The sequence below is a fragment of the Hippopotamus amphibius genome, chromosome 7 (genome assembly GCF_030028045.1).
Source record: "Hippopotamus amphibius kiboko isolate mHipAmp2 chromosome 7, mHipAmp2.hap2, whole genome shotgun sequence".
Classification (NCBI taxonomy): Eukaryota; Metazoa; Chordata; class Mammalia; order Artiodactyla; family Hippopotamidae; genus Hippopotamus; species Hippopotamus amphibius.
This window is the reverse complement of record NC_080192.1, coordinates 149,062,177-149,088,345: the sequence shown is the minus strand read 5'-3', so window position 1 is coordinate 149,088,345 and position 26,169 is coordinate 149,062,177. Positions and strand designations below refer to the sequence as shown.

Sequence of the window (26,169 nt, the reverse complement as noted above, 5' to 3'; positions counted from 1 at the left end):
CACAAGTAAATGTGCGAGCTGCTGGATGTGTTAGTTCACTCAGTTACCCTTTCACAATGTATGTGTATCTCAAACCATCATGTTGTGCCCTTTAAGTATTTTACAATTTTATTTGTCAATTATATGTTAATAAAGCTGAAAAAAAGAGGTTAGTAGCACAGTCACGGAGGTGGGTTTTGACATCCAGGCCAACCACAGACCTCTGGTTACTTTACAAAAAGAAAATAAGAAAAACAAAATCAAGACATTAGCTTAGCATTTCAAAAACATTTATTTAGGGAAAATGGAACCATATCAATATAACTTTATTCTACTGCTACAAATGAACAGGCATAACCGCATAAAGAAGGAAAATTAACAGATGTCATCTTTTTTTAATGCACAGTGGTTGAATTTCTTTGTAATAGCAGGTTTCTAATATACATATGTATATTAATATATCTAATATAAATTCTAATATAAATTATGTATATATATACACATAATTTTTTGAAGGTAGAGAGGATTACTATTCTAGTTAATACCTACAACTCTATTACTTAATACACTATTTAAGTTGATTTATTTTTTTCTAGTCATTTTGCAAATATATAAGTTGGTATTCATGCCCCATCCTTAAGATTACCAAGATAAAATAGTCACCATATACATAGCCAAATCAAATGTTTAGTGATGTTTGAAAATGAACATAAAAGAAATGTGACCATGTAAATTGGAGGATATTAACTATTAAATAGTATATGTGATAAAAATCAGTGGAGAGTATTTAAGGCTATGTAAGTTAACCATATATATATATACACACACACACACACACAAAATCTTTTACATACTGGGTAAAATTTTATGGAATAAACAGAAGTGAGAAGTGTTTTTAAACTTATACTAAACATTGTTTAACTGAATAGTAAATCTTGCCAGTGTAGAAATAATTTTTTGTAACTCTCAAAGAAGAAAATAATATAAACTTTAATTCATGGTAACATAGTTGGCTGGAAAAATGCCAGTTTGACCTCGAAGCTTTCCTTCCCACCAGTCAAAATGTGAATCTGTTTTTGATATAACTGTGATTCTGTCTCCAGCTTGAAAATTCAAATCTCCTGGCTGTTGTCCTTCAAAAGAATATAGTGCTGTCACTTCTAAAGGTTGCTTTGAATTGCCTGAAACAAGAAAAAAGTATTTATTCACATTTTTATGAGAAAACCTGGAAGTATGTGTAGGTAAGATATAAATGAACAATTCAGGGCTTAGTACTCTGATGGCAGAGGCCAGCAGAGCTCACAGCGCATGGTCTGTGTGGTTTTCATCACATTATTAAACTTATGCTTTTCTTCTTTGCAAAGAGCCAGTATTTGGTAATAACATTTCCTAAATCCACACAAGGCAAACTGCATGTTACTATATACTTAAACATGTGTTTTGCAAATATTTGTGGTTATAATTGTTTAAATTTTGACTAATCTATACAATAATATTAAGTTTTTCCCATTTTAATAGAACAGTCATGGTAGCTTCAATGAATTATAGCTATTAGATAAAAGCTGATATTTATGCTTTTGATTGTATCATAAAATATTCAATTTAAAAACCTTGCTCTGCGGTCACTGATAGTGAGGGTTCCAGCTCAGACGCATCTGCTGTCTCCTCAGCAGACGTTTATTCTCCCCTAGGCTTTGATGGCGGCTTTCATTTCTCTACTTAAGTGATCCTTCTCTCAAAAGAGAGATGAAATTCAGATGAGCACATCAAGAAGCATGTCTACATATGTTTAACCAGAACGTCAACACATATTGGGGAAAAAATGCCTTGAGAATTGAGTGGGAGTTTAACATGAGTTAAAGACATTAAATAGTACAAACTATAGCATCATAAGAAATATAAAGAAACAGATACGTTCTGTGTACTCAGTTACATGGAACTTGGTATTTCCATGTTTCATATAAATTTGTGTATAAATTAGGCAATTTGATGCTTGTTAAATGCATCTCAGTACAGATATACTGAAAATATAAATAACAAAATTCTAAATCCAGTTACTTATTTCAGCCTGTAATACTATAATAATAAAAAATAAAGTGACTTTGGCCTATTAGTAAGAAATGACAATAGTCATCACTCTAATTAAACTACATCCACTGAAGTACTGAATTTGTATCTCACACAAGACAGTGCTACAGCTCTTTCTATAAGGCACGGGCCATGTAGTTGAGTTCTCCTAAAGAAATAACTTTAATAATAACTAATATAATTATGTTAGTGATATTACTGGTCTGGTTTTTTTCTAGAAAACAGAGAAGTTCTATATATTTTTATATTTTATACTGCATTTACTTTTAACCTATTAATTTTAAGAAATAAGAGTAAAAGTACATCACTAAAAGAATAAAATTTTGATATAGTCTGGGTAAAACCAAAACCAATTAAATGACTACTAACACACGTAAATGAACGGTCACTACTATGTACTATGAAAAGTAGCTGTAGCACTAGTGAGATGGCACGTAGAGAAATACCAGCCTCATTCTGAGTAGATCAGAAGAATGTAAGTTAATGTTAAAGAAAAAACCATTCTTAATAATTATATTTATGACTTCCACATATAAGCTGAATCTCAATTAACCAAACTTAATGAAAACCCTCATGTAACTCCTCCTCCCTTCTTGTCTCCCAGACATTCTGGACAACAGAAAGAAGTAAAAAGAGTGCTCGCGGCTATCAGGGAATGTTCTGGAATCCACAGCCATCTTACTGCCATACATATACACATTTGTAGCACTAACTACAGAATCTAAGATGCACAGGAATGGTGATCACCAGGACAACAGGTGCCCTTCAGTGTGGATACAGTAGAAGCAGCTCTTGTTCCCTGAGCTGTAATGCGTGTGTGGGGAGCACACCCGCTCCTCGCCTCCGGAGAGGCAGCTCCCGCAGCCCCACTTCAAAGACGTGCCACTGGGACTTGCATACGTTAAGGGACTTAAGACTTGAGTCTCGGAAGTCTGTCTCCAGGCACCTGCATCACTACTGAGATTATACCCCAGGGTCCTCGGCAACCACAGGCGTCTTCAACTGCACTCAGCAGACGGAACTCACATCCACCAGTGCATTTTACTTTTCTCAGGCAAACTTTCAAAGAGAACTGGTACATTCTCCTGCATCACTGCGTTATCCCAGCTGTACACATAGAGAGTATCTGATGCTGAGACCGCTGGTAATCACTGAAAACTGATTCTGTTCTTGGTAGTTTTAGAAATACATTTTATGATGAATAATTAGAGGAAGAAATGTTATGACCTGAAGAAAAAACAGAGGGGATCACAGACTTCGTTCAGTCCCTGAACACCGCCCCCCCGACTAGGGATTGTTTAACTGCCTCTGCATTGTGGTTTCCAAATAAGATAAGGATAAAACAGTAACGGGAAAGATGGGCCTAAGGGCAGAGCAGATGGTGGTGAGCTGCAGCAGAGGACAGGGCGGTGCTGCTGGGTCTCAGGAGGCTGATGTCAACACTCCTCTTCCTGCCCACGAGGCGAGGCGGGCAGGGAGGTGGCCCTGCTGGCAGAGCTCGTGAAGAATGTGGCTGGGACAGGCAGGCATAGGGGTGCCGAGTTCCTCCCCCACTCACTAGTCAGGCAGATCCCTCTGCCTCCTGGGAGGAGTGTGGGAGGGTCGGGAGTTCAGAGTTGTTGGGAAAGTTCACCCACAGGAAAACAACGGAGTGAGCCCGGCCTGAGTGTGGCAGGTGCTCCGGGAGGCCGCTCAGTGCCGTGCCCCACGGCTAACTTTTTCCTCAAAAAGCTCAAGATGATTTAAAGTCCCCTTTACTGTAGATATCAGGGATAATTTCCATAAGGAGACGTTTAATGCCCACAAAATAATTCATTAGAAAAGGTGAGCCAAGCAGATATGTTCTTCCAGGAAGGGAGACCACCCTAGAGACCATGGAGGTAAAGCCCACTGGGTTACAAAACAGCCAGCGTTCACAGACGCCTTCCCTTCTGAGTAATAAAGGCCTTCGAGTTTTATATTCCTGCACTTAACAAAAATCTGGAGGATCTTTGAAGCAAATTGACCATTTTCATCAAAATATTCAAGTTCAATTCCAATAGAGGTTATTTTTCTCTCCCAAATCAGGGCTACACTTAACAGGAAACAGATTACGATCCGCTTCAGGGATTGGCAGCTGCTCTGAGGCTCATAATTAGCAAGTCTGCGAACGCGGGAGGCCGCTGTTTTCCTCCTCAGGGGAGCCTGCATGATGTAACCCACATGCAGCCAACACATCCGGCCCCAGACATGCCTCAGAAGAAGGATCTCAGGTCCCCTTCAAGAAGCACCCAGAAGTAAGAGCATACAGCTCTGGTTTTGTGTCATGTTTACTGCGGTGATGACCTGGGTGGCTGACTTGATCCTGGCACCCGTGTCCCCCCAGGCTACATATGGGGTCTGTCACTCTGGCGACCGCGTCCTCTGTGGGAGTGTGTCGATGGCGGGTGAGCTGGACGAGGCCGCCAGGGGAGGCCACCAGCCAGTGGTTCTCAGAAGGCAAAGTCTGAGGCATGTGCAGTTGTCACAGCTGGGGAGTGGGTACTACTGCATCAAGCGGGCTTAGTCCACGGGTACCGTGAAGCCCCACGCAGCACAGGACCGAGAAAAGACAATGACGGATGCTGACCACAGAGGTACAGACTTTCAGTCACCAAAATCCCGTAAGCACGGCTGTGGACGCTCAAGACTTGTTTTACCGAGAGGCCAGAGGACTAGCTGGCTGCAGCTTCCAAAGGGAGCAGAGCACAAGTGCCCACAACCTGGAGAATCACGGTCACGCCCGGGCCACTGCAGCTCATCTGTGGGCGCGGGGCGGGCTGAGGAGGGCCAGCCTGCGGGGAGCCGCGTGTCCCGCTCTGAAGGGTTTTCCGCTCGAGCCTCAGGACTGCAGCCCGTGCCTTTTCTCTGCTAAACGGACAGACCGCGTGTGAGGAAGTCCCTGGGAAGAGTTTAACCGGTTTCACACAGTAATGTAAAGTAAGATTTATGTTTTAAATGGACTTTAAATCTTTCCTTGCATTTTCTTCTTCAAAACCCCTTATATTTTGAGAAAGGACTAAAACAAATTAATATTCACTTATTACCTACTCTTTGTACCACTTAACTTGTCCTACCCTCAAATACAAAAGCCAAAACCCAACCACCCACCTAACTATAGGAGGTAACTTGAGTTTGGAACACACAATTAGTGAATAAAAGTACTGGCTGTAAGTCAGAGCCTCTTTCTCCAGAGCCCACTTAGGGTTTTGTTTATTATTAGACATTTTCCCTCATTGCTTTGTAAGAGATATCTCTAATATTTACTAGGCACCTAGACTACAGGTATAGATTTTAGAGAAATCTGAGGAAAGGAACCCTAGTTCCCAGAGTCACACTGCCAGTGTGTGTGTATGAGGGGGGTGCGTGTGGACCACCACCTCTGCTCAGTTGTAGCCAATGTCCCTCATCTCTCAGGTCCCCGATGGGCACCCTTCGCCAAGCAAGTCCAGCCTGTCTGCTGACCTCATCAAGTGAATCAGTCTTGCAGGGCAGAGCATGTTTTAAACGAAGTGCTTCTCAAAATAACATGGATATCCCATAGATCAAAGAAGGGGTGCTGAACAACTTTCCAGATATTTTCACAACCTGCCAGATTAATTAGGAAATTTGTGATTATAAGATGGTTATGAGTCATTTTTAAAAGAGATATCTTTACTTACCAACTCTCTCACGATAGCTGGAAAGTTCAGGATAGAAATTATATTCATTTCTGTTACCTGAAGAAAGTAAGGAGATAAATAAAAGAGGGGAACATTTAGAAAACTTATAAGTATATAGTATATAAAATACCCAAGAATGTCAAACCTTGTTAAGCAAATATTTTAAATCACTCTGATAGAAATATCACTATTTTATCATCTTTAAATCAAGAGGAATACCTGAATAAACACAGAAAATAGGCCAAACATAAGACAGATGGGAACTGTCTGATAGCTGTATAACCAGACACACATAAACTACAACTCACGGCCTCGCAATCACACGTTCGTGAAAAACACAGACACATCTTTTTCCAGAAAATACCTGAATAAGAAAATTTGTAAGCCCTAAGCCAGTGATTTTCAGACATTCTTGCTTGCTTAACACCTAATATAATTTCTGAACACCAAGTATTCACTTGTATATTTCTAAACTGATACCTAAAACTGTTAACTGTAAGTGTGAGGGTACACTTTTTAGCGTGTTTCAATATCAATTACTTAAACATTCATATCATTCCCTCTTGGATAAAAGAATCTAAATACGATAAGCATGATGGTCTGAAGCCCTCATCCTTCAGGAAAGAAAATCAACAAGGTGTTTTAATAGTCAGATTATATACTGTTCATTTTTAACCTTCAAATCATATTTTCAGTTCATTTGTCCCAAAGATTTTTTACCAACGTATTAATGTTATACATTATGTAAGTTTCTACAACAATTTGTACATAAATTTATTTCTAAAATTTATTTTACGTAACACAATCATCCATTAAATCACTTATCGTAGACTGACATCACTGTAATCATTATTAGCACACACTGATCAAAACTTTAATTATTATGAATTTGTTAATTTACTAAACATGAAAGTAAAATGTCATTTGAAATGCATCTCAAGTGGACAAGGCTTTTAAAAATTAGTTTACATACACAGTATGACTATTATTTCTGCCATGACATAGTTTTAACATAAAATTGTATTTCAGTGTTCTTTTTAAAGATATAGGTGCTAAGAAAGCTGGTTTTTATAAAAACTAGAGAGGGCAAGAAAGAGATATTTTATGGGGATGTAACAGAATTCTTTTATATCCCTTCTAAGATAGAGGTAAAAAAAAAAATCACATAGTGATCTATCATCAAAACAACAGCAATAATAAAATATTACTTATGAATTAATAAACTATTACTGTTATAACTTTTTATTTTGGTGATAAATAGCTATGTGATTTTAAAAATAATATACAATAATGTTAATTACTATTAATTATAATTAATATAAATAATAATATATAATTATTCATTATAAATTCAGATAACAGTGCCATTAGGTCTCCCTCCTGCTTTGTTGAAAGCAAAAAAAAAAAAAAACGTAAATCACTTCATCTACAAAAGTACTTACTGCCCATCAGACTTAGTAACCGCACCAACGTCAACACCCATATTTCAAATTGCACCATTGTTCTTACGTTTTGGGGACAATGTATTGTAGTACGACTAAGATGGTGTGGGGTTTGCTTTTCTTATTCAAGTGTGAAAAAAACTACTGTGAAAGGATGGAAGCCAGACACGGTAGCCTGCAGCTCATGTTCCCACCTGGACTGGCTTTAAGAAAGAACAGGTTTGGAAGCCGGCCATCTGTAAACTGTATCTCTTAAATTGCCTATGCCCAGGTGCCCTTTCGCAGCCTCTGTGTACCCCCTAAGGATAGAGGTACCCCAATTTGAAGGCCACTGGCCTCAGAAGTTTATGAACATAAAAATACAGAAATAAGCATTGGCAAAGTGGGGACAAGGATATAAGTATCAGATAATCTATATTTAAAAATTGACTAGAAATAAAAGATTTGGAGTTAGTGACCATATATAAGACAAAATATATGCAAATTAAGACTTTCTCACCTATTAAAATAAGTACTCTGAAATATAAATGGGAAAGTACGTTCCATTCAACATAGCAAATCAAAATTACAAAGTACTTAGGAATAAATTTAACAAGAAAGGCACAGAAGCTATGAAATCTTAGGAAAGATATAAAATAATATCTCAACAAATGGAAAGCATAAAATAAGATTATCCTACAAATGCCAAATTTACTATATATGTAATATTATTATAATCAATATCAAATCATAGAATTGATATAAGTACATAACATTACTTTCACTAGAATTGCATATTGGGGGGTCAAGGGGAGTATTGGTTAAATGATCTTAAAGTATATGAAGCATAAGTATCCAGTAACTGCAAGAATAAAATACTGCAAGAACGTTCAGGACAACATGAATGCAATCTTGTATAGGAGGGAAGACCTTAACCATGAATAAAACATACAAAATCCATAAAAAATAGGTGACTGACATATTTTTACATAAAAGTTAAATTTTCATTTTGGAAAATAGCTGAGAAATAAGATCAACAGACAAATGATACATGTAGGAAAAAAAAACTGTCGTCCAAATGACAACGTCCTTAAGATACAAAGCACTCCTACAAGGTGAAAATGCAACAAATATTCCAATAGGAAAGAATTAACCAATGAAATTAAGAGACTTTTCAGACACGATGCAATTTCAAACACCAGCAATAGTATGGAAAACTGTTTAAATTACTAACAGGGACAAGCACAATCCAATTAACGAGGAGATATAATCAACGCTCATACACATCAACACTTCAAGACACTCCACCACCAACAGTGATGAGGGATGAACATGGTGGGGAGTGCACATGGTGGGGACAGTAGGTATATGATGGGGGTGCACATGGTGGGGAGTGTACACAGCAGGGACTGTAGGTATATGATGGGGGTGCACATGGTGGGGAGTGTACACAGCAGGGACTGAAGGTATATGATGGGGGTGAACGTGGTGGGGAGTGTACATGGTGGGGACTGTAGGTATATGATGGGGGTGCACATGGTGGGGAGTGTACATGGTGGGGAGTGTACATGGTGGGGAGTGGCTGACAAGACTCTGCAGTAGTAAAAACTTTTAAAAAGCAATCTACCAAATCTGTTAAAAAATTTTAAATACATCCTTTGACCTACCATGTCCATTCCTGGTAATTATCTTTTAAAGAGTGCCAATATGTAGAAAACTTAACTTTAAAAGATATTAATTGTGGCGTTGTTTGGCATGGGAAAAAACTGAACGTTACTATCAGTAGGAGAGTGGCCGAATAAAACAGGTACATCTACACAATGGAATATTAAATGGCCATGAAAAATTAATTAGAGTTGTATCAGTTGATTCAGGGATTTCTATGAGGTGTTGTTGAGCAAAAGGAACAAACAAAACCCACAAACAAGCTATAGTAAAGCATGAATAACATGACAGCATTTTTGTGAGACAACAAAATATTCTGCCCACATGTATCTACGTGTTCGTACGTGTGCCTGTGTGTAGGACTACAGAAACATGCAGAAAATATCATTCCTGTTGTTCACATGGGTTTGCTGGAATGAGCATGGAAGAGGATGCCACGCAAGTTAAGAGAGGAGAAATGGGAAAAAGGGAGTGACTCCTAAAAGAAAAAAAAAACGCTTTCAAAAAACAGTTTATGAACCACATATGTACTTATCTAAAATTATATGTGAGGATATATAAAAAATTAAAAATTAAGATTTAGTTTTGTAATAAAGGACTTAGGAATAGGTCAGATTTAAAATAAAAGGTTAAAAATAGATAGCAGTTTTAAACTTTCCTTTTATTGAATCAGAAATGGGTGTTTGCAACTGGGGATGATACCCGGCATGAGAAAAGACGGTGCGCACGTGAAAAAAAATAGGAATCGAGCAACAAATGACGCAGCTGAAAAAGCCATGGGAGAAGGAGAGTATTCACAAGGACATATGGTGAACAGAGCTGAGTCTGCAGAGACCTGCACAAGCAGGAAGGTGAGCTGGCAAGGGGACTTCGAGAAACAGGGAGACCAGCCCCTGCCTGCACAGGAAGCTCCAGAAGACACGAGATCACCGTGGGAAACAGACAAGCCACGGCTGGCCAGTGACCAAAGATGCTGCTGAGATTTTAAAATACATGCTCAGGAAGAATATGCAGGAGAAACAAATCTTCCAAGAGTTTTCCTTGTTAGGTGAGAGGAGCTTCTTGAGATAAGGTAAGTAGCTTTTTCGTTGACACTGACAAGGAACTGATACTGAGGACTAGCAGGGTTTCTGTGTGAGCGTGACTCAGATACCTGGTCTCGCAGCGAGGAAACCTTAGAAACACTATGTATTTTAAAGCATACACATGGGTCAAATTCTACATAATCACTCAGGTCTAAAATATCAATAAAAAATAGATTCAATGCTCACATCTTGCTACTGAAAATAAGAGTGTAAGCAAATTAATCCCCAGAACATGAATGAAAAACAGACTATCCCTTTTGGAAGAAGAAGGCATCCCAAGACAACAGGTACAGAGTAAGTTGTGAGGGGAGGGGTGGGTAATAAAGAAGAATAGGTCTAGTACCTGAGGATCTTCCTGGAAGGGGTACATTTAGGCAAGCTAAAGGCATAGCCAGGAATCACCTGGGCATGAAAACTGGGCAAATGGATACCGAACACGGACGGGGAGGGGCCGGACAGGCTTCGGGCCCTCGGCAGCACTTTGACACTCATAGTCCTCCTAGAACTTATCCTACACTGTTGACCCTTGAATAACATGGGTTTGAACTGTGTGGGTCCACTTATATGTGGATTTTTTCCAATAAATACATGGGAAAATGTGTCTGAGATTTGCCACAATTTGAAAAAACTCACAGATGAAATGCACAGCCTAGAAATATCAAAAGAATTAAGAAAAAGTTAGGTGTGTCATGATGCATGGAATTTATGTAGATACTAGTCTATCATTTACTACCATAAAACATACACAAATCCTTTACTAAAAGTTAAAATTTATCAAAACTTACGCACATGTACACTTAGACCATACATGGAGCTATCTGCAGTATTAAATCATAATTGCATAAATGAACATACTTACTGTACACACATGAATGTACACACTGCACTACTGTAATAATTTTGTAGCCACCAGTGAGGTGAGCTGAGTGTTGCAAGCACCTGCTTACAAATCATCTCCACATGAGGAGCTGTCTGTCCAGTAAAGTGTGTATCATGGTAGTAAGTTCTCTCTCACGGTTCTGCTGTATTTTTCATTGTGTTTAGTATAATACAGTAGACCCTGAATAACACCACGGCACCTATACAATGTGCCACCGGTGATCCTGGAAGTGCTCCCAAGTAGCAGAGAAAAGTCATTTCAAGAAAAGCTGATCTGCGTGATGTTTGCCGTAAGCTGAGGTCTGCAGCCATGGCTGCCCACCATTCCAACATAAAGAGTTTCAGTGTAAGAACCATTGTAAGAAAAAGAAAAGGAAATTCACAAAGCTGTTGCTACTGCTACACCAACAGGCACATAAATCTTGCACCTTTTGCGAAATACCTTTTTATCTTGTGTTGAAAATGTAGTTTTTATGTGGGTGTAGGATTGCCATAGATTCTAATATGATTTGAGAAAAAGCAAAGTCATCATATGACAACTTAAAGGAAAAAGAAGGTGAAGGATCTAAAGCTGGAGAATTAAATGCCAGCTTTTACAATTTTAGTAAGAGGTTTGCCTTAAATATTGTCAAGATAACAGGAGAAGCAGCTTCAAGATAACAAAGAGGCAGCAGACAAGTTCCCAGATGCCATTAAGAAAATCACTGAGGGCTTCCCTGGTGGCACAGTGGTTAAGAATCCACCTGCCAATGCAGGGGACATGGGTTCCATCCTTGGGCCGGGTAGATCCCACATGCCTCGGAGCAACTAAGCCCGTGCACGCAACTACTGAAGCCTGTGCTCTAGAGCCTGGGAGCCACAACTACTGAGTCCATGAGTCACAACTATTGAGCCCACGTGCCACAACTACTGAAGCTCGCTTAGAGCCTGTGCTCTGCAACAAGAGAAGCCACTAAAATGAGAATCCAGCGCACCGCAATGAAGAGTAGCCCCTGCTCTCTGCAACTAGAGAAAGCCCATGTGCAGCAAGGAAGACCCAATGCAGCCAAAAATAAATAAACAAATTTATATTTAAAAAAAAGAAAGAAAAAAAGAAAATCATTGAGAAGAAAGGACATCTGCCTGAACAGATTTTTAATGCAGATGAAACTACGCTATTCTTGAGAGAGATGCAACCAAAGACATTTATTAGTAAGGAAGAGACGTGGGTGCCAGGATTTAAGGCAAGAATAGATAGACCAACTTTACATCTTTGTGCGTAGGCAGTGGAGTTTATGATCAGGACCACCCTCATCTATAAAGCTGCAAAACCTCGAGCCTAGAAGGGAAAAGATAAACACGAGCTGCCAGTCTTTTGTTTGTACAAAAAGAAGGCCTGGGTCATGAGGACCCTTTTTCTGGATTGGTCCCTGAAGTCAGGAAGTACCTTGCCAGTAAGGGACTGCCTTTTAAAGTTCTTTTGATATTGGACAGTGCCCCTGGACACCGAGAACCCTATGAGTTCAACTCCATGAGTAGACCAGCACGTGGTGTACATGGCTTCAAACACAACATCTCTACCTCCAGCCTCTAGATCAGGGGATCATCAGGACCTTTAAAGACATTACACACGGTACTCTATGGAAAGAACTGTCGAATCTATGAAAGAGAACGCCTATAGAGAGAACATTATGAAAGTCTGGAAGGATTACACCACTGAAGATGCCATTTCTTATAGAAAACGTCATGAAAGCCATCAAGCCTGAAACAACACATTCCTGCTGGATAAAACTGTTCCAGATGTCATGCATGACTTCAAAGGATTTACAACAGAGCCAATCAAGGAAATCATGAACTAGATTATAGATGTGGCAACACAGATTGCGGGGGGGTGGGAGGGGGCTGTGAAGCATTTCAAGATACGCATCTTGGAGAATTTCAAGAGCTAACAGACACAACACCAGAGGAGTTAACAAAAGATGACCCGATGGAGATGAGAACTCCTGAACCAGTGCCAGACGACGGGGAAGAAAACACAGAAGCAGTGTCAGAAACAAACGGACATCAGACAATCTGGGAGAGGGTTCCGGTGATTCAAGACTGCTTTTAACTCCTTTTTCAACGTGGACCTTGCAGAATATGGGCACTGAAACTAAAGCAAACAGTGGAAGAAGGATTGCGATCATATAGACATATTTTTAGAGAGATGACAAAGCAAAAAAGTCAGACAGAAATTACCATGTATTCCCATAAAGTTACATGGAGTGTGCCTGCCTTTCCTGCCTTCCCCTCCCCCCCCCCCCCCCCCCCCCCGTCACCAGCAACAGCAGGACCAATCCCCCCTCCCCCCCCCCGACTGCTCAACGTGAAGACGAGGATGAGGACCTTTGTGATGATCCACCTCCACTTAGTGAACAGGAAATAACCGTCATGCCGCTCACTTAATAAACTGACCTGCTGTGTGTGTGCGCGTCTTCATGTGAAATCTAATCATTGCATCAGACGTCTTTGTGTCATCACCATCCCTGCCTAAGTGTTCATCGTGTAGAAGATCATGTGCAGGACTTGTACAGAAGTGGGTAGCCTACCTGCACACAGGCATCAGGGGAGTCATATTTAACACAAAATTAATAGCATGTTGATCTTCTTACTGTTTTATAACTTGGCTTTCAAAAAATTACATTACTGTACAGTATGCCCCTCTCTTTCTCTGTAATTGGAGAAACTGTCTACCAGTCTTCATCACATGTAAGTGGTTTTAAAAAATGTAACAGTGTTTCTAATACTGTATTATAAATATGGCCGTAATACTGTGTCCCATAAAAATTTCATAACTCTTCATTCCTTCGTGTATAGGCTGGGCTACCATGAAGTAATCATACCACTGCTTCTTTTTTTATCCATGCATGAATCATTGTACCTGTCAATATGAATCTCTTTTTCCCACTGTTCTCATTTTTCATGTCTAGTGTTAGTAATACGATAACATTTACAGTGTTTTGTATCATATAAGACAATACTCATGTGTGTACAGGCAATGTAAACTTATGGTGTAAATAAATACAGTATAACCCCCCCAAAATAATAAATAAATAAATAAAATTAAAAAAAAATAAATACAGTATAGTATCATCAATGTATTATTTTTTCCTTATGATTTTCTTCATATTTTTTCTAGCTTATTTTATATAAGAATACAGTATGTAACACATATAACACACAAAATATGTGTTAATCAACGGTTCATGTTATCAGAAAGGCTTCCCGACGGCAGTGGGCTGGTAGCAAAGTTCTGGGGGAGTCAAGCTACACAGGATTTTTGACTGCGTGGGGGCTGGTGCTCCTGAGCCCTGCATTCCCCAAGGGTCCACTGCACTTCCCTCCAGTGACTGCACTTACTCTGCCAGATGGGATCGCTCTGCTCCTAGAGGGAACCGTCTTTCAAGGCAGGAGAGCGGCTAGGGTCATCCCTGTGCTCTCCAACGCCACAGCACAAGGCCGTTTGCATCACAGCGAATCATTATATGAAACATTGTCTATTTTAATGTATGGCTATTTATTGGTAACCTCTATACATGAACAGCAGAATGCCAAGAGTGACTGTCATAAAAATGAGTGATGGAAAGAGGGGTAAAAGCCAAACACTTGGTACTTTATGAATTTATTCTATTTTAAAACCACCTTATGAAAGCCTGAGCTCCAAAGAATGTGTGGTAAAATTAATATTCAGAAATATAAATCTATTTGTATATGAGAAAAATAGGCTTATTTTGTTTCCATTTCAAATCAGCACGATAACAGTCTTTTGAAGAAATGACAAAAAAAAAAAAAAGAAAAAGAGGACTTCCTAGGTGGCACAGTGGTTAAGAATCCACCTGCTAATGCAGGGGACATGGGTTTGAGCCCTGGGCCGGGAATATCTCACATGCTGCGGAGCAACTAAGCCCAGGCGCCACAACTACTGAGCCTGCGCTTTAGAGCCCGTGAGCCACCATTATTGAGCCCATGTGCTGCAACTATTGAAGCCCACACGCCTAGAGCCCCTGCTGGGCAACAAGAGAAGCCACCGCAATGAGCAGCCCACGCACCACAATGAAGAGTAGCCCCCACTCACTGCAACTAAAAGCCCATATGCAGCAACGAAGACCCAACACAGCCAATAAAATAAATAATTAATTAAAAAAAAGACCATGTAAATGGTCTCTAAAAAAAAAAATTTAAAGGTAAATGACACTGTCCAGTGGAAAAAGCATTTTCTGAATAAGAATACAAGTTTCCACAAATTACAGGAATGAGAATTTGCCTGTGTTTACAAGAGGCTGAGCAGTTTGTTTTTCTCTCTTTAATACCCATTAGTTCTTCTATCCGACTGCAAAGTTATACCTTTAGAGCTATTATTAAATGTAGCCTGATTTCTTAATAATATTTCATAATTGCTTAACTATAACTGTATTTGAACTGCAACAAAAATATTTACTTTGAGAGCCAGAATTCAGCTGTACTTGCGCAGACGATGGCTGTGGCCTTGACAATGGTTTCGCAGGCAGCTCTTTAGCCTGGGAGGGACAACGACAACAAAAGATGCACATGATTTTCAAATCCAGCTTCACCTGGGCGCACAGAAGCCCTGCGTTCCCCGACGGGCACGTTGAGGCAAACGTCACCCAAGGCCTCCATGGCGGCGCGCATGCACCGCGGGGACCACGTGCAGCCGAGCGGGACAGCGTGCGGGGGACGGCAGGGGGCGCGCTTCCGAAAGCGGAAGTTGTCTCAGCCCGTCCCCCAGACGCCGCGCAGGGGGCGGGACACAGGGCGGGGCGGGCGGGGCGGGGCGCGGGGGGACCACTTGGACCCCGGAGGGGGGTGGGGGGGGCCGACCACGCGAGGGGGGGGCCCACGCCGGGGCGGGGCGCGCGGGGCGGGGCGGGGCGCGCGGCCGCAGGCGTCGGGGTGGTGGCTGGGAGAGAGCACCGCCCTTGAGGAGCCGCGAGCGGGGAAACGCACGCTTCTTCCCGAAACGGGTACCGGTGACCGTCAAGGTTTCATGACATGGTCACAAGAACTTTATGTACGTGAAGTGACGGGGGACGTTGAGTGGGTTATTAGGCACCTGACCTCAAGGACAGATAGTCCATATAAAGACATTTTCTGGGGCTAGGAAGAAAAACGTAAAACCAAGCATTACAGAAGGCTTCCTCTGCTCCCGCGCTGCTTTTCTTGCATTGATCCGTTGTCCTTCATTTTCATACTTTTCAGTAAAGGAATCAAGAATTTCATACAGATCTTCTGCTTGAGCAGGCCGTGGTATATCTCCAAATAAAATGTCGTAAGCTCGAATGTCTTGACAGTAAAATCTAATACGAAATAGATTAATAACATTTCTTTTGCAGACATAGATCTTTTCTAGAGTTCAGTGTAGGATGCACACCTGTGTATGTGCGTGTGATTTGCTCACATATAGTGCTTCATATCAACTACTTTTCAAACACTAACTACAAGCCATAACCCGTGTTAAGCCCCTAAATTCACCCCTCCAAGCTCCCCCCAGAAGCAACCACCATAAAGGGTCTGATATTAATATCCTTTTCCCAGTAATACAAGAGCACATCACATACACATTACAGACACATACATAAAAGCTTATATATGACATTTATATATAAACACATAATAAACATACATAAATATGTATATAAACACTTATGCACATATACCTACAAGCACATACATTTTTGTAGGTTTTTACTTTTTAAGTTTCTTATAAAAATGGTGCCAACGTATCGTTTCCTTAAAATGTTTATTTGTATTAAAATTATGTAAGGATTTGCCTTACATGTTTGGAAGCCCTGCAACTGATTGGAAGTATATTGGTTTTACTTTATTGAGGGTTTAGCTGAACTTTAGTGGGAAAGTCTTTCACAGTTCTAGAACCACAAATTTCTAAAAGCATTCTTAACTTAAATTTCTCAAATTAATAACACCAGAAGTAAAAACATTTCTCTTGACTTTACAAGATGGAGACTTCTGCAAACCTTCCTTTCACGCCATTCCTCCTATTTTCTGGTTGTTGAGGTCTGCCGTGAACGTTACTGAATGTGCTGTGGGATTCTGGATGCATGGACACCACAGACTCAGTACTGACGTCTCTCATGTCCGCTGTAAGTGGCAGATGTGTGTCCACCCTAGCAGGGGCAGCACTGTCAGGGCCACTGGTAGTGGGATTCCTGCCACGTTCTAGAAGCAGTCCTCTCGGTCAGCTTTTCATCCCTTTCTGGGCAATCAGACATATTTTAGTAGAAATACTGAAGAGCAGTTTTGCGAAAAATTAGCCGGATGCCAGTTTAAAGTGGAAGTTCCTCGTCACCTGTTGGGATACTTCCAGATCTTGTGTTTTTTAAAATCAAAATTGATCTCTATGTTATGGAAGAAAGACAAAGGCTGAGGGTAACCACAGGAAACCTCTCATGAGGAACATTGCACTTTTACGTTACGGAGACAGCCGCTTTCCTTAAACCTCATGGACCAACCTCTACCGGCCTCATACTTTTCTTCCGCAGCTTCCTTACCTCCCAGCCGTCATAGAGTTGAAGCGTGTTAGGACCTTGCTCTGGATCCGGCTCTGGCTGAAGGCAATGTTGTGGCTGGTGTGACCTTCTACCCAGACACTACAACTTCCTCCACATCAGCAATAAGGGTGCTTCGCTGGAGCAGCACTTTTCATTTCCTTCAAGAACTTTTCCTTTGCAATCACAACTTGGCTAACTGTCTGGAGCAAGAGGCCCAGCTTTCGGCCTGTCTTGGCTTTGACATGCCTTCCCCTAAGCTCTGTTATTTCTAGCTCTTGATTAAAGTAAGAGATGTGCCACTCTTCTTTTCACTTGAACACCTGGAGGTCTCTGTAGGCTTATTAACATTTCCATATTGTTGTGTCTAAGGGAATAGGGAGGCCTGAGGAGAGGGACAGAAACTTGTGGGGTGGGGGTGGGGGGTGGGGAGGGAAAAGTCAGTCAGGGGAGCAGTGAGAACACACACACAGCTATTGATTAAGTTCTCCATCCTTCAGGGGTCTGGTTCCTGCACCCCAAACAATCACATTAGTAACATAAAGGTCGCTGATCACAGATCAGCACAGCCAATGCCATAAGAACGACAAGGTTTGAAATACTGCAGGAATTACCAAAAAGTGACACAAAGTGAGCAAGTGCTGTCAGAAAAATGGTGCCGACAGACTTGCCTGTACAAAGGCACTCTGTACCCTCTTAAGAGCTATATGGACCTATGAAGTATTATCTTCTCATTGTACAGTCTTCAAATCAATTAAAATTATTTGCCTTACACTTACTTTCGGTTAGTTTCTTTCCTCTCAATCAAACAGCTACCTTCTAAAGATATGCCAGCGAAGAGGCCTCTTGACTTGCAGTAAGTAAAGACAGCAGCTGAGCTTCTGAGGGAGACATTTCCTTCTAAATTCCTGCAAAAGAGAAAGTTTTGCATCACGGAACTGTGAGCATCTTCACCTAAAGATGACTGTTTGACTGGCACTGTACTTCTAACCCAAAAGAAGGATCTCGCGCTGCACTTACTTCAATTGTTTTTATCTATTTTACTTCCTGCAGGCCTAGGCTAGGTGTGTTCAAAGCGCTCCAGAGGAAGGACAGCTCATGGAAAGGACAGGGTGTGTAAGATGATTGTAGAACGGTGTGAGGCACGTGGAGAATACACGTAAAGCTGATATTTTTCAACTTTGTCTTCCTTTCCCAAAATGGAAATGCACCTCAAGAGTAAAAGATGGTGGTTCTTTTTAGAGTGAGTATTTCCACGGAACTTGGAAACATTTTTAAATGATTTTACTAACTTCTATAAACAGTCTGGGTTTAAAATGTTTAATTGCTCAATTAATTCAAGAATAGTCATTCATTAATAGAGAAGGAAAGTACACTGTAAGTATTGTAAACATCACTCCATTTCAATTTTTCACATTTTAGTTTGAAAAAACAGCTTTTTTCCCTGATCAATGCTGCCTTTCTCAGTTAATTAACATGGACTCAATCTCCCACCTTCAAAGCTTAAAGGTAAGTTTTATGTTAATTCCAGTAGATACAACAGCCTGAATTTCTGAAATATTTAGTTTCTTTCTGTGTATGCTAATTTCAAACACTCATTTCATCACACTAGCTGTGTTTTGCAGATTTCTTATCTGTAAGCACCCTCAAACCCTTTGGTACACATGCAAATCATAAATTTGTGTCATTTTCATTCACGTTTTCTCTTAATGAAAAACAATATAGTTTTAAAGCCTTTTCACGATCCAATAGTTGTTCAAAAAGGATTTCAGAGTACTCACCTTCCCAAGGGCCCAACTGCCACAGTCAAGTTCCCTCCAAGTGTGAGGTTACCACCTTTTGCAAATGCTTCTACTGCCCTGTCGTAATTCAAGATTATCACCAAATCTGATACCTGAAATGTAGAGAGCCATTTATTCTAAAATAATTATGTCTAAATATCACTTAAAATATGTTTATTAAAACTCAAACATACGCTATGTAACATAGCAAGAATTTCAATGTAGTCAAAGAGAGTATGACCTGAAAGCAGAGTCGTGCTTTACTTTCAGCTGAGGATGTCAGCAGGCTACCTTCCCACAGGGAAGTAGAGTGAAGGCCTGGGGGCAGTCACTGTGCTCGAGCACCTGCGGTGAGGTCTCCGGGCACTAACTTCATCTTCTCGGCAGCCTCTCAGCTTACTGAGGCTGAGCAGACTGCCCTAGTGACACCTGACCAGGCCACACACGTAGGTGGGAAAGGTCAAAGGACTTGCTCAGGCTAAACACCTCACAAAAGCCAAGCCGGAGAACAAGGACCCGGTTGCAAGGTTGGGGCCCCGCAGGTCCACGAGCCCCCTAGCCGAACATCAGGAAGAAGGTTAGTTGCCACTAGTTATGCCAATTACCACGGCTAGTCCTCCAAGCAAAAGCAAAGCTAGAGTGAGTGCACGCTCTGGGTGGGTCGCTGTGGAGAAGGCGCTTTCTTCAAACGCGCCTCGCTGGGGCGGGACCCCCGGGGAGGGCCGGGCGGGGTGCCCGCCCCACGACCCCTGGAGGAGAGGCCCAACTTTCAACCCCAGCTCCTCTTTGCAACATGGCGGCGACTACCTGGGGCATTTTGGCTACATTTGGCCTTTTCATACTTAAAGTCTACGACAGGACCCACCCCCTGAACTAGGTGAAGATCAAGCACATGTGTCAAGTGCCCAGAGAAGAGAAAGCCTGAGGGCCTGGTGCTGGGAATCTGGGCTCAAAATTGAAGCCATTTGGGTGTTAATTCCACTTCTGCCCCTTGTGTATCATGTGACCATGCTCAAATGATTGAGCAGCTCAAAGCCTTAAATCTCCTTCTCTGTAAAAAGGGTATAATAATAGTAACCACATTTATAAGTATATATACTCATATAGGTATATGTGTACACGTGTATATATGCATATACATAAACACAGGGTTGTTTGAAAAATGAACTGAAATCATGTGTAAAGCCTAGCATATTTACCACATCTCAATAAAATATGCAAAGGCCAAGCAGATTAGTGTTTAAAAGATGACTTCATTTATATCGTTCTTTAAATTTTTCAAATCGATGTTTTCATCTGACAGAAGAATTCGATTATTACCAAATGTGACTGCACTTGGAAGGGCCCAGTGGAATTCCTGATATAGTTTAATTTGAATCACTTCATGAAAAAATACACTCAAGTTCCACAGGACAGACTGAATACGCCAGCTAACTGACCCATGCAAAACACATCGCTGCGACTCGCATCAACTGTTATTTCCATTCACACGTGGACGATTTCTGAGGATCATGGTGTTGAGTGATACAGAATTATTTAGCATGTCTCATGCAAAATTAAGCAATTTTGCCAATGACTGTATAACCAAATCTTATATACTTTTTAAGATAACATATATGAAATTACTTTGCGTAATGCTTAGTGTATACACACTCAGTAGAACTCTCCAGCCATGACCTTGTAGATGCTCTAGTTATGTCTCCTTCTGCGTCATACCTCTTAGTATAGTTAAGTAAGGCACAACTATGTAAGTCAATAAAGAAAATAAACTAATCCTTTAGTTTTATGTCCAAACTCAATTCAGTTCTCCTGAAATAAGAGTAAGGTAATCCTGTGTTCTTTGGTGACACGATTAACTGGACAGAGAACCAGGTCCAAAGCTCCAGTCTGAAGAGCAGCCATGGTGCCAATGGCTTTTGATTTATTTCCACAGCTTAGAGTAAAAGCAAGAGAGATTTCCTGAAAGAAAAGTGCAGCAGTCGCGCAAACAAACAGTATAAGACAGACATTTGGGAATCTGACAAAGGCTTAAGAAGTTTGCATTAAGATACAATTAACTAAATAAAATGCAAGTTTTACAATTAAATTCAATCCTTAAACAAGAATTAAAAAACCACAACTTCATGCAGGAAAAGCTGGGGGAGAAATGTTCTCAGGAACTACTGGCCTTCTCTTCCCCCGACACCCTGTCCCTGACGCAGCACTGCCCCATCTCCCTCTTACGTGTTTACCCACCTTGAACCCAAGCCACCAGGTCCCTGATGCTGTTGTCCTGTAATGAAACGGACAGATTTCAAGCCCCACATCCAGGCAACCTGGCGAGAAAGTCCAAGGCTCCCTCCTGTGGTCCTAGTGGGACCCGTCCCCCAGCCCCACCCCTGCCCTCCAAAGCAGCCGAGATAGTCTTCTTTCCCATCTCTCAAGCCTTTCTGCTCGGAACTCTGTCCCCCTCCCCATAAAGCGCATCATGTGGGTGATAAGCTTTCCTACTCTCAGTACGTGGCATCCTCAGCCTCAACATTCAGCTCGAATTGGCGGGGTCCCCATCCGCTTCCACTCCTCACACCGCCAGACCCCCGCCCCCCGCCCGCACACAGCATCGGCGGGGACTCAGAAACTGAACTCTCATCTCTAATAGGAGTTTCTCAGCTTAAGCCCAGATGCCTTCCTCTTCATTAAAGTCAAAGGGTTCATCCACATTCTCCTGGAAAAACCGGAGTCATTTTTCTCACATGACAATCTTGGGTGAAAGCGCGGTTGCTCTGACCTGGTGTTCCAGTGCGGATTCTGCCTTTTGGTAAACAACAAACAACTGGATTATCCAAGGTATCAGGGTTTTCAGAGCTTTGGGCTCTGCTATAATTGTCTTGGAAAGAAAATATTAATGGTGTTTAAGCCAAGTCTTAGCATTGTCTTTCCTGACTCCACTGACTTTTACATCTTTGGTTTGTTGTTGTTGTTGTGTTTGGCGGGTGGGTGTGGGAATTCTCAGCAGTTCTCATAAGTGGACCAGTGCCATGAACTATACTTAACTAATGTCCAAGTTAATGAAGGCCAACAGGTCCTGTCAAAAAATGACACAGTCCCCAACTTCACATACCTTCAGAAACTTAACCTGGTCTAGATTCCAAAACAGAGAGAAATCTGTGGATTTCCTGAGGGTCAAACCCACATTCCATGTGTACTGAAGATGTCACCACCTGTGGAAGGCAGCACGGAGGGCGGAAGCTCACTGGGGGTCCTGGACTCAGGAGAGGGGTCTGGTCCCACTGTGGGGGCACCGCGGGCTCCTCCAGCCCTGCACCCACCACGTGCCACACCCACGTCCTGACCGGTGGTAAGAGCAGCCGTCCCCAAGCACCAGTCCCTTTGCCTCTGTTATAAGACCTGCTTTCGCTTCCTGTATTCAGAGAAGACTGAGTTTACCCGGGACCACAGCCTTGCTTGGATCCTTCCCCTTCTCTGTCCTGCTACCCTTAGCCCCGTATAGTTTTTCCCCCTGAGAACATTTGCTCAGTAAATCACCTGCACCCTGAGCCCTGTCTCAGCCTCCGTCTCTAGTGAAACCAATGAGAGACAACCACACACCGGCTATGCAAGGTGCTTAGCATCTCTGTGTATTGAAAATAATCATATGTGCCCTGTCTATCTCATACATGCCCTGAAATCCACGGCGTGTTAAACAGATGGAAGTTACAACTAGGAGCAAACAGGGCACTAGAAGCGAGGAGACTCACAGAAGCACCCGTGGAACTCAGAGGCCTCCCCTGAACGGCCAGCCTGTCACTCTCTGGCTGTTTCTGCCTGGAGGAGTCACATAACTCAGTGATCCACACAATGACAGCAGCGACAGCCACCCTTCACGGCCATGAGATGGAAATGATTCTGTAGGAATACACGCGCAAGCTTTATGAAAATGTTAACTATTGTTGCTAACTATTCCATTCCAGAATGGAACGGCAGATAATTAAATTATTCAACAAATATTTAATAGTCCAAACCAATGATTCCAATGCTTTAAAGAAACAGATTTGTGTGTCTACTTGTGCTTGATACTTGGCCAGTCTGAAGACACAGGTGTGAAGGACTCACGATGTAGATGAGGGCCAGATAAGAAAATCTCCAGGCTGGTGCACGTGTCAAGCGTGCTGTCCCTTAGGAGCAAGCATCTGGCGAACGAAGAATGCCAGAGAGGAGCCCAGGCAGCCCGGGGGGCGTGTGGCCACAAACCCCTTCCCCCGCCCCCCCCCCAGCTTCCTCGCTAATTCTGAGTCACAGCTGTGCCCAGGAGGAATCGCGAGTCCCTGGCCAGGTCTGAGATGCTTCCCAGGGAACCAGCACCGCCTCTCCCTAGCACTGAAGTGACTGACGGCTCTAAGCGTACAGCTACACTCAGGGAAGCAAAGCCAGGTCACATTCAAGAGGCACAAACTCCCAGGACAGTCTTCTAATCTCTACTTGAAGTGGATATGTTAAAGAACTTTTTATTTTACGTTGGAGTACAGTTGATTAACAATGTTGTGTTAGCTTCAGGTGTACAGCAAAGTAATTCAATTGTACCTGTATATGAATCTATTCTTTTTCAAATTAGGTTGTTACAGAATACTGAGCAGAGCTCCCTGCACTACACAGCAGGTCCTTCTTGGCCATCCACTTTCGACACAGCAGTGTGCACCTGTCCATCTCAAACTCCCCACTATCCCTCCCGGCCACCCTTCCTCCCTGGCAGCCATAAGTTTGTTCTCTAAGTCTGTGAGCCTGTTTCTGTGTTGTAAATAAGCTCATCTGTATCATTTTTTTTTTTAGATTCTGCATATAAGTGATATCATACAATATTTCTCCTTCTGTCTGACTTCACTCATATGACAAGCTCTAGGTCCATCCATGTTGCCGCAAATGGCATTATTTCACTCTTTTTAATGGCTGAATAATATTCCATTGTATATGTGTACCACATCTTCTTTATCCATTCTTCCGCTGATGGATATTTAGGTTGTTGAAGTGGATATTTTTAAAAGTTAATACTTATCTTCCATGTACAATATTTAAATGGAATTCCAGAGTTAATTTCTAGACAGCCATGAGGGTAAGTTGCATTCAAAGTTCCCACAAATGGCAAATATAAGTAAATGCTCTTTGAGATGAAGCCCCAAAGCCTGGGGTCAGAGGGCAGTGACAAGGGACACCTGGGTACAGTGCCAGGCGGTGTGAGCAGGGGTGCACAATGGATGCTGAAAATATGCTTTCCACATAAGTGCAGTGTTTTCAAAGGCTATGATTTGGTGAAATATACAACAAAAAGGCAGCCATGCTAGCAAAACTAAAATGTGTTCCTCTTTTTATAATACAGATTTATGCAGCTGCAGGTAAAGCTCAAATAAAAATGAAAACCAGTAGTGGAAATGCTTCCTCCTAATAAGGCCAAGACATTTAAAGCTGGCAACCGAGCAAATTTATAAAAGGACAGCTTAGGAAGAAACTGAAATTTGAGAAGAAACTGATCTGGGAATGTTAGGAGACTTGATTTACCAATCACTTAGCAATAAAGCAACAGATGAAAGATTAATACCATGCAGATGTCTGTGGGAGAGACCTCTGTAGACAAGTGTGTACTGGTATAATTTCTAGTCCATTTGATAGAATCCATAATCATTCAGAGCAAAATAGTAAGGTGAAACAATACAAATTCAATCTTTACTTAAGGAATCTGGAATATCTGAACATTAGCGGCAACAAACTGGATGTTGCCACAAACGATGATACAAGCTGTTGGCACCCACTACTCTGCAATCATAAGGCATAAACTGCCAATTATAGTTTGTCAGATCTGAGAATAACTGTTCCACGGATGTGCTAAAGACGGAAACAGAGGAGATGCTGAATGAAAGAAACTCTACTCTCAATGAAAGAAAAGGAGAAAGATGATAAACATTACATAATTTTAATAGAGATTCAAGAAAATAAAAGGGAACAATTTCCATAGGTAGTAAAACAAGAACAGTAGGAAATCTCTCAGCTTTCACACACCAGTTGCTTTTAGAGAATACAGCAATTGTATGTGCACATCCCCACTCACCTCGACCCCTAGTTCAAATCCTCCACCAAGCCCAGCTATCCCGATGGCCGAAGGCGCGGACCATTCTAACAGAAACAAACAAACGAACGAACATTACTCTAACATTAAAACTCCTCGGCACATAAATATGGGGGAAGAAATATGCTGAAATGTGAATGAAGAGCGTTTCTTTTTAAAATAATGAGATTGTCACTTTTGCCAATGTTTTTAAATGTTCTTTAATACGTATGTAATTTTTAAGTTAAAAATGTTTAAAAGGTGTTAGATATTCATTATGAACCTCACAGATTCACAAGTCTATGGTTTCTAACCTTTCCCCATAAATATGCATAATACCAAACTATTGAATTCTCACCGATTAAACATACATAGCATTTGATCATTTCAACCATCAATATTTATAATGTTTTACAAAATAACTGATCTGGAATTCTAGTATTTAGTAAGAATTTTATCATAGATATAAGAGAGCAAAAGGACTCAAGAGTTTATTATAATCACTTCTAAGAGTAACATAATACTAAACTGTTTCTGTTATAAACTCCCAAGGGAAAAACTGTTTTTGACACACTTTATGCCTAGTAAAGGCACAAGTAATAGGTTATAAATTCAAAATTATTAAAATTCTAACAAGAGACATATCCTTATATTTGAAAACTAAGTATAATAATTCTATTTGCCATGATATGGTACATTTCAGGGTTATCGTGTGCTTATTTTTCCTGATATAGGCACAATTATGTTACACAAGTCTAGAAAAAAACAATTTGGGGGTGGGATAGTCTAGATGAAGTACTTTCTGAACATGCTCATTACTACCTAAGCCTAATTTTTCTTGCTATCATGTATTCTAGATGACAGGCTAGTGCTTGAACAACTCCAGAACCAATCTATCTGGGCTTAGAGGTGCTTTGATTATACAAATTAATGTCTCATAATCCCAGAGTTGTTTTCCAATTCTTATGTTAGGAAC

General features: G+C 41.2%; 1 protein-coding gene across 6 annotated transcripts in view; it reads right to left on the bottom strand.

The window, feature by feature from the left end:
* Nucleotides 1-229: 229 nt before the first annotated feature.
* The window catches only part of SH3YL1 (SH3 and SYLF domain containing 1), a 118,334-nt gene continuing 92,394 nt past the window's right edge, over nt 230-26,169 (bottom strand). For 2 of the 6 annotated variants that reach the window (XM_057743717.1, XM_057743718.1), the window contains exons 4-12: nt 25,197-25,261; nt 21,853-21,911; nt 21,356-21,392; nt 19,121-19,233; nt 18,119-18,247; nt 15,962-16,130; nt 15,254-15,332; nt 5,748-5,804; nt 231-1,160 (exon numbers count right to left, since the gene is read on the bottom strand). In XM_057743717.1, coding sequence (XP_057599700.1) covers nt 970-1,160; nt 5,748-5,804; nt 15,254-15,332; nt 15,962-16,130; nt 18,119-18,247; nt 19,121-19,233; nt 21,356-21,392; nt 21,853-21,911; nt 25,197-25,261 — 899 coding nt within the window. In that variant the 3' untranslated portion in view covers nt 231-969. Of the gene's footprint in view, nt 1,161-1,589; nt 1,714-5,747; nt 5,805-15,253; nt 15,333-15,961; nt 16,131-18,118; nt 18,248-19,120; nt 19,234-21,355; nt 21,393-21,852; nt 21,912-25,196; nt 25,262-26,169 lie in introns of all 6 variants that reach the window. The other 4 variants (XR_009054882.1, XM_057743719.1, XM_057743720.1 and 1 more) reach the window with 4 other exon arrangements.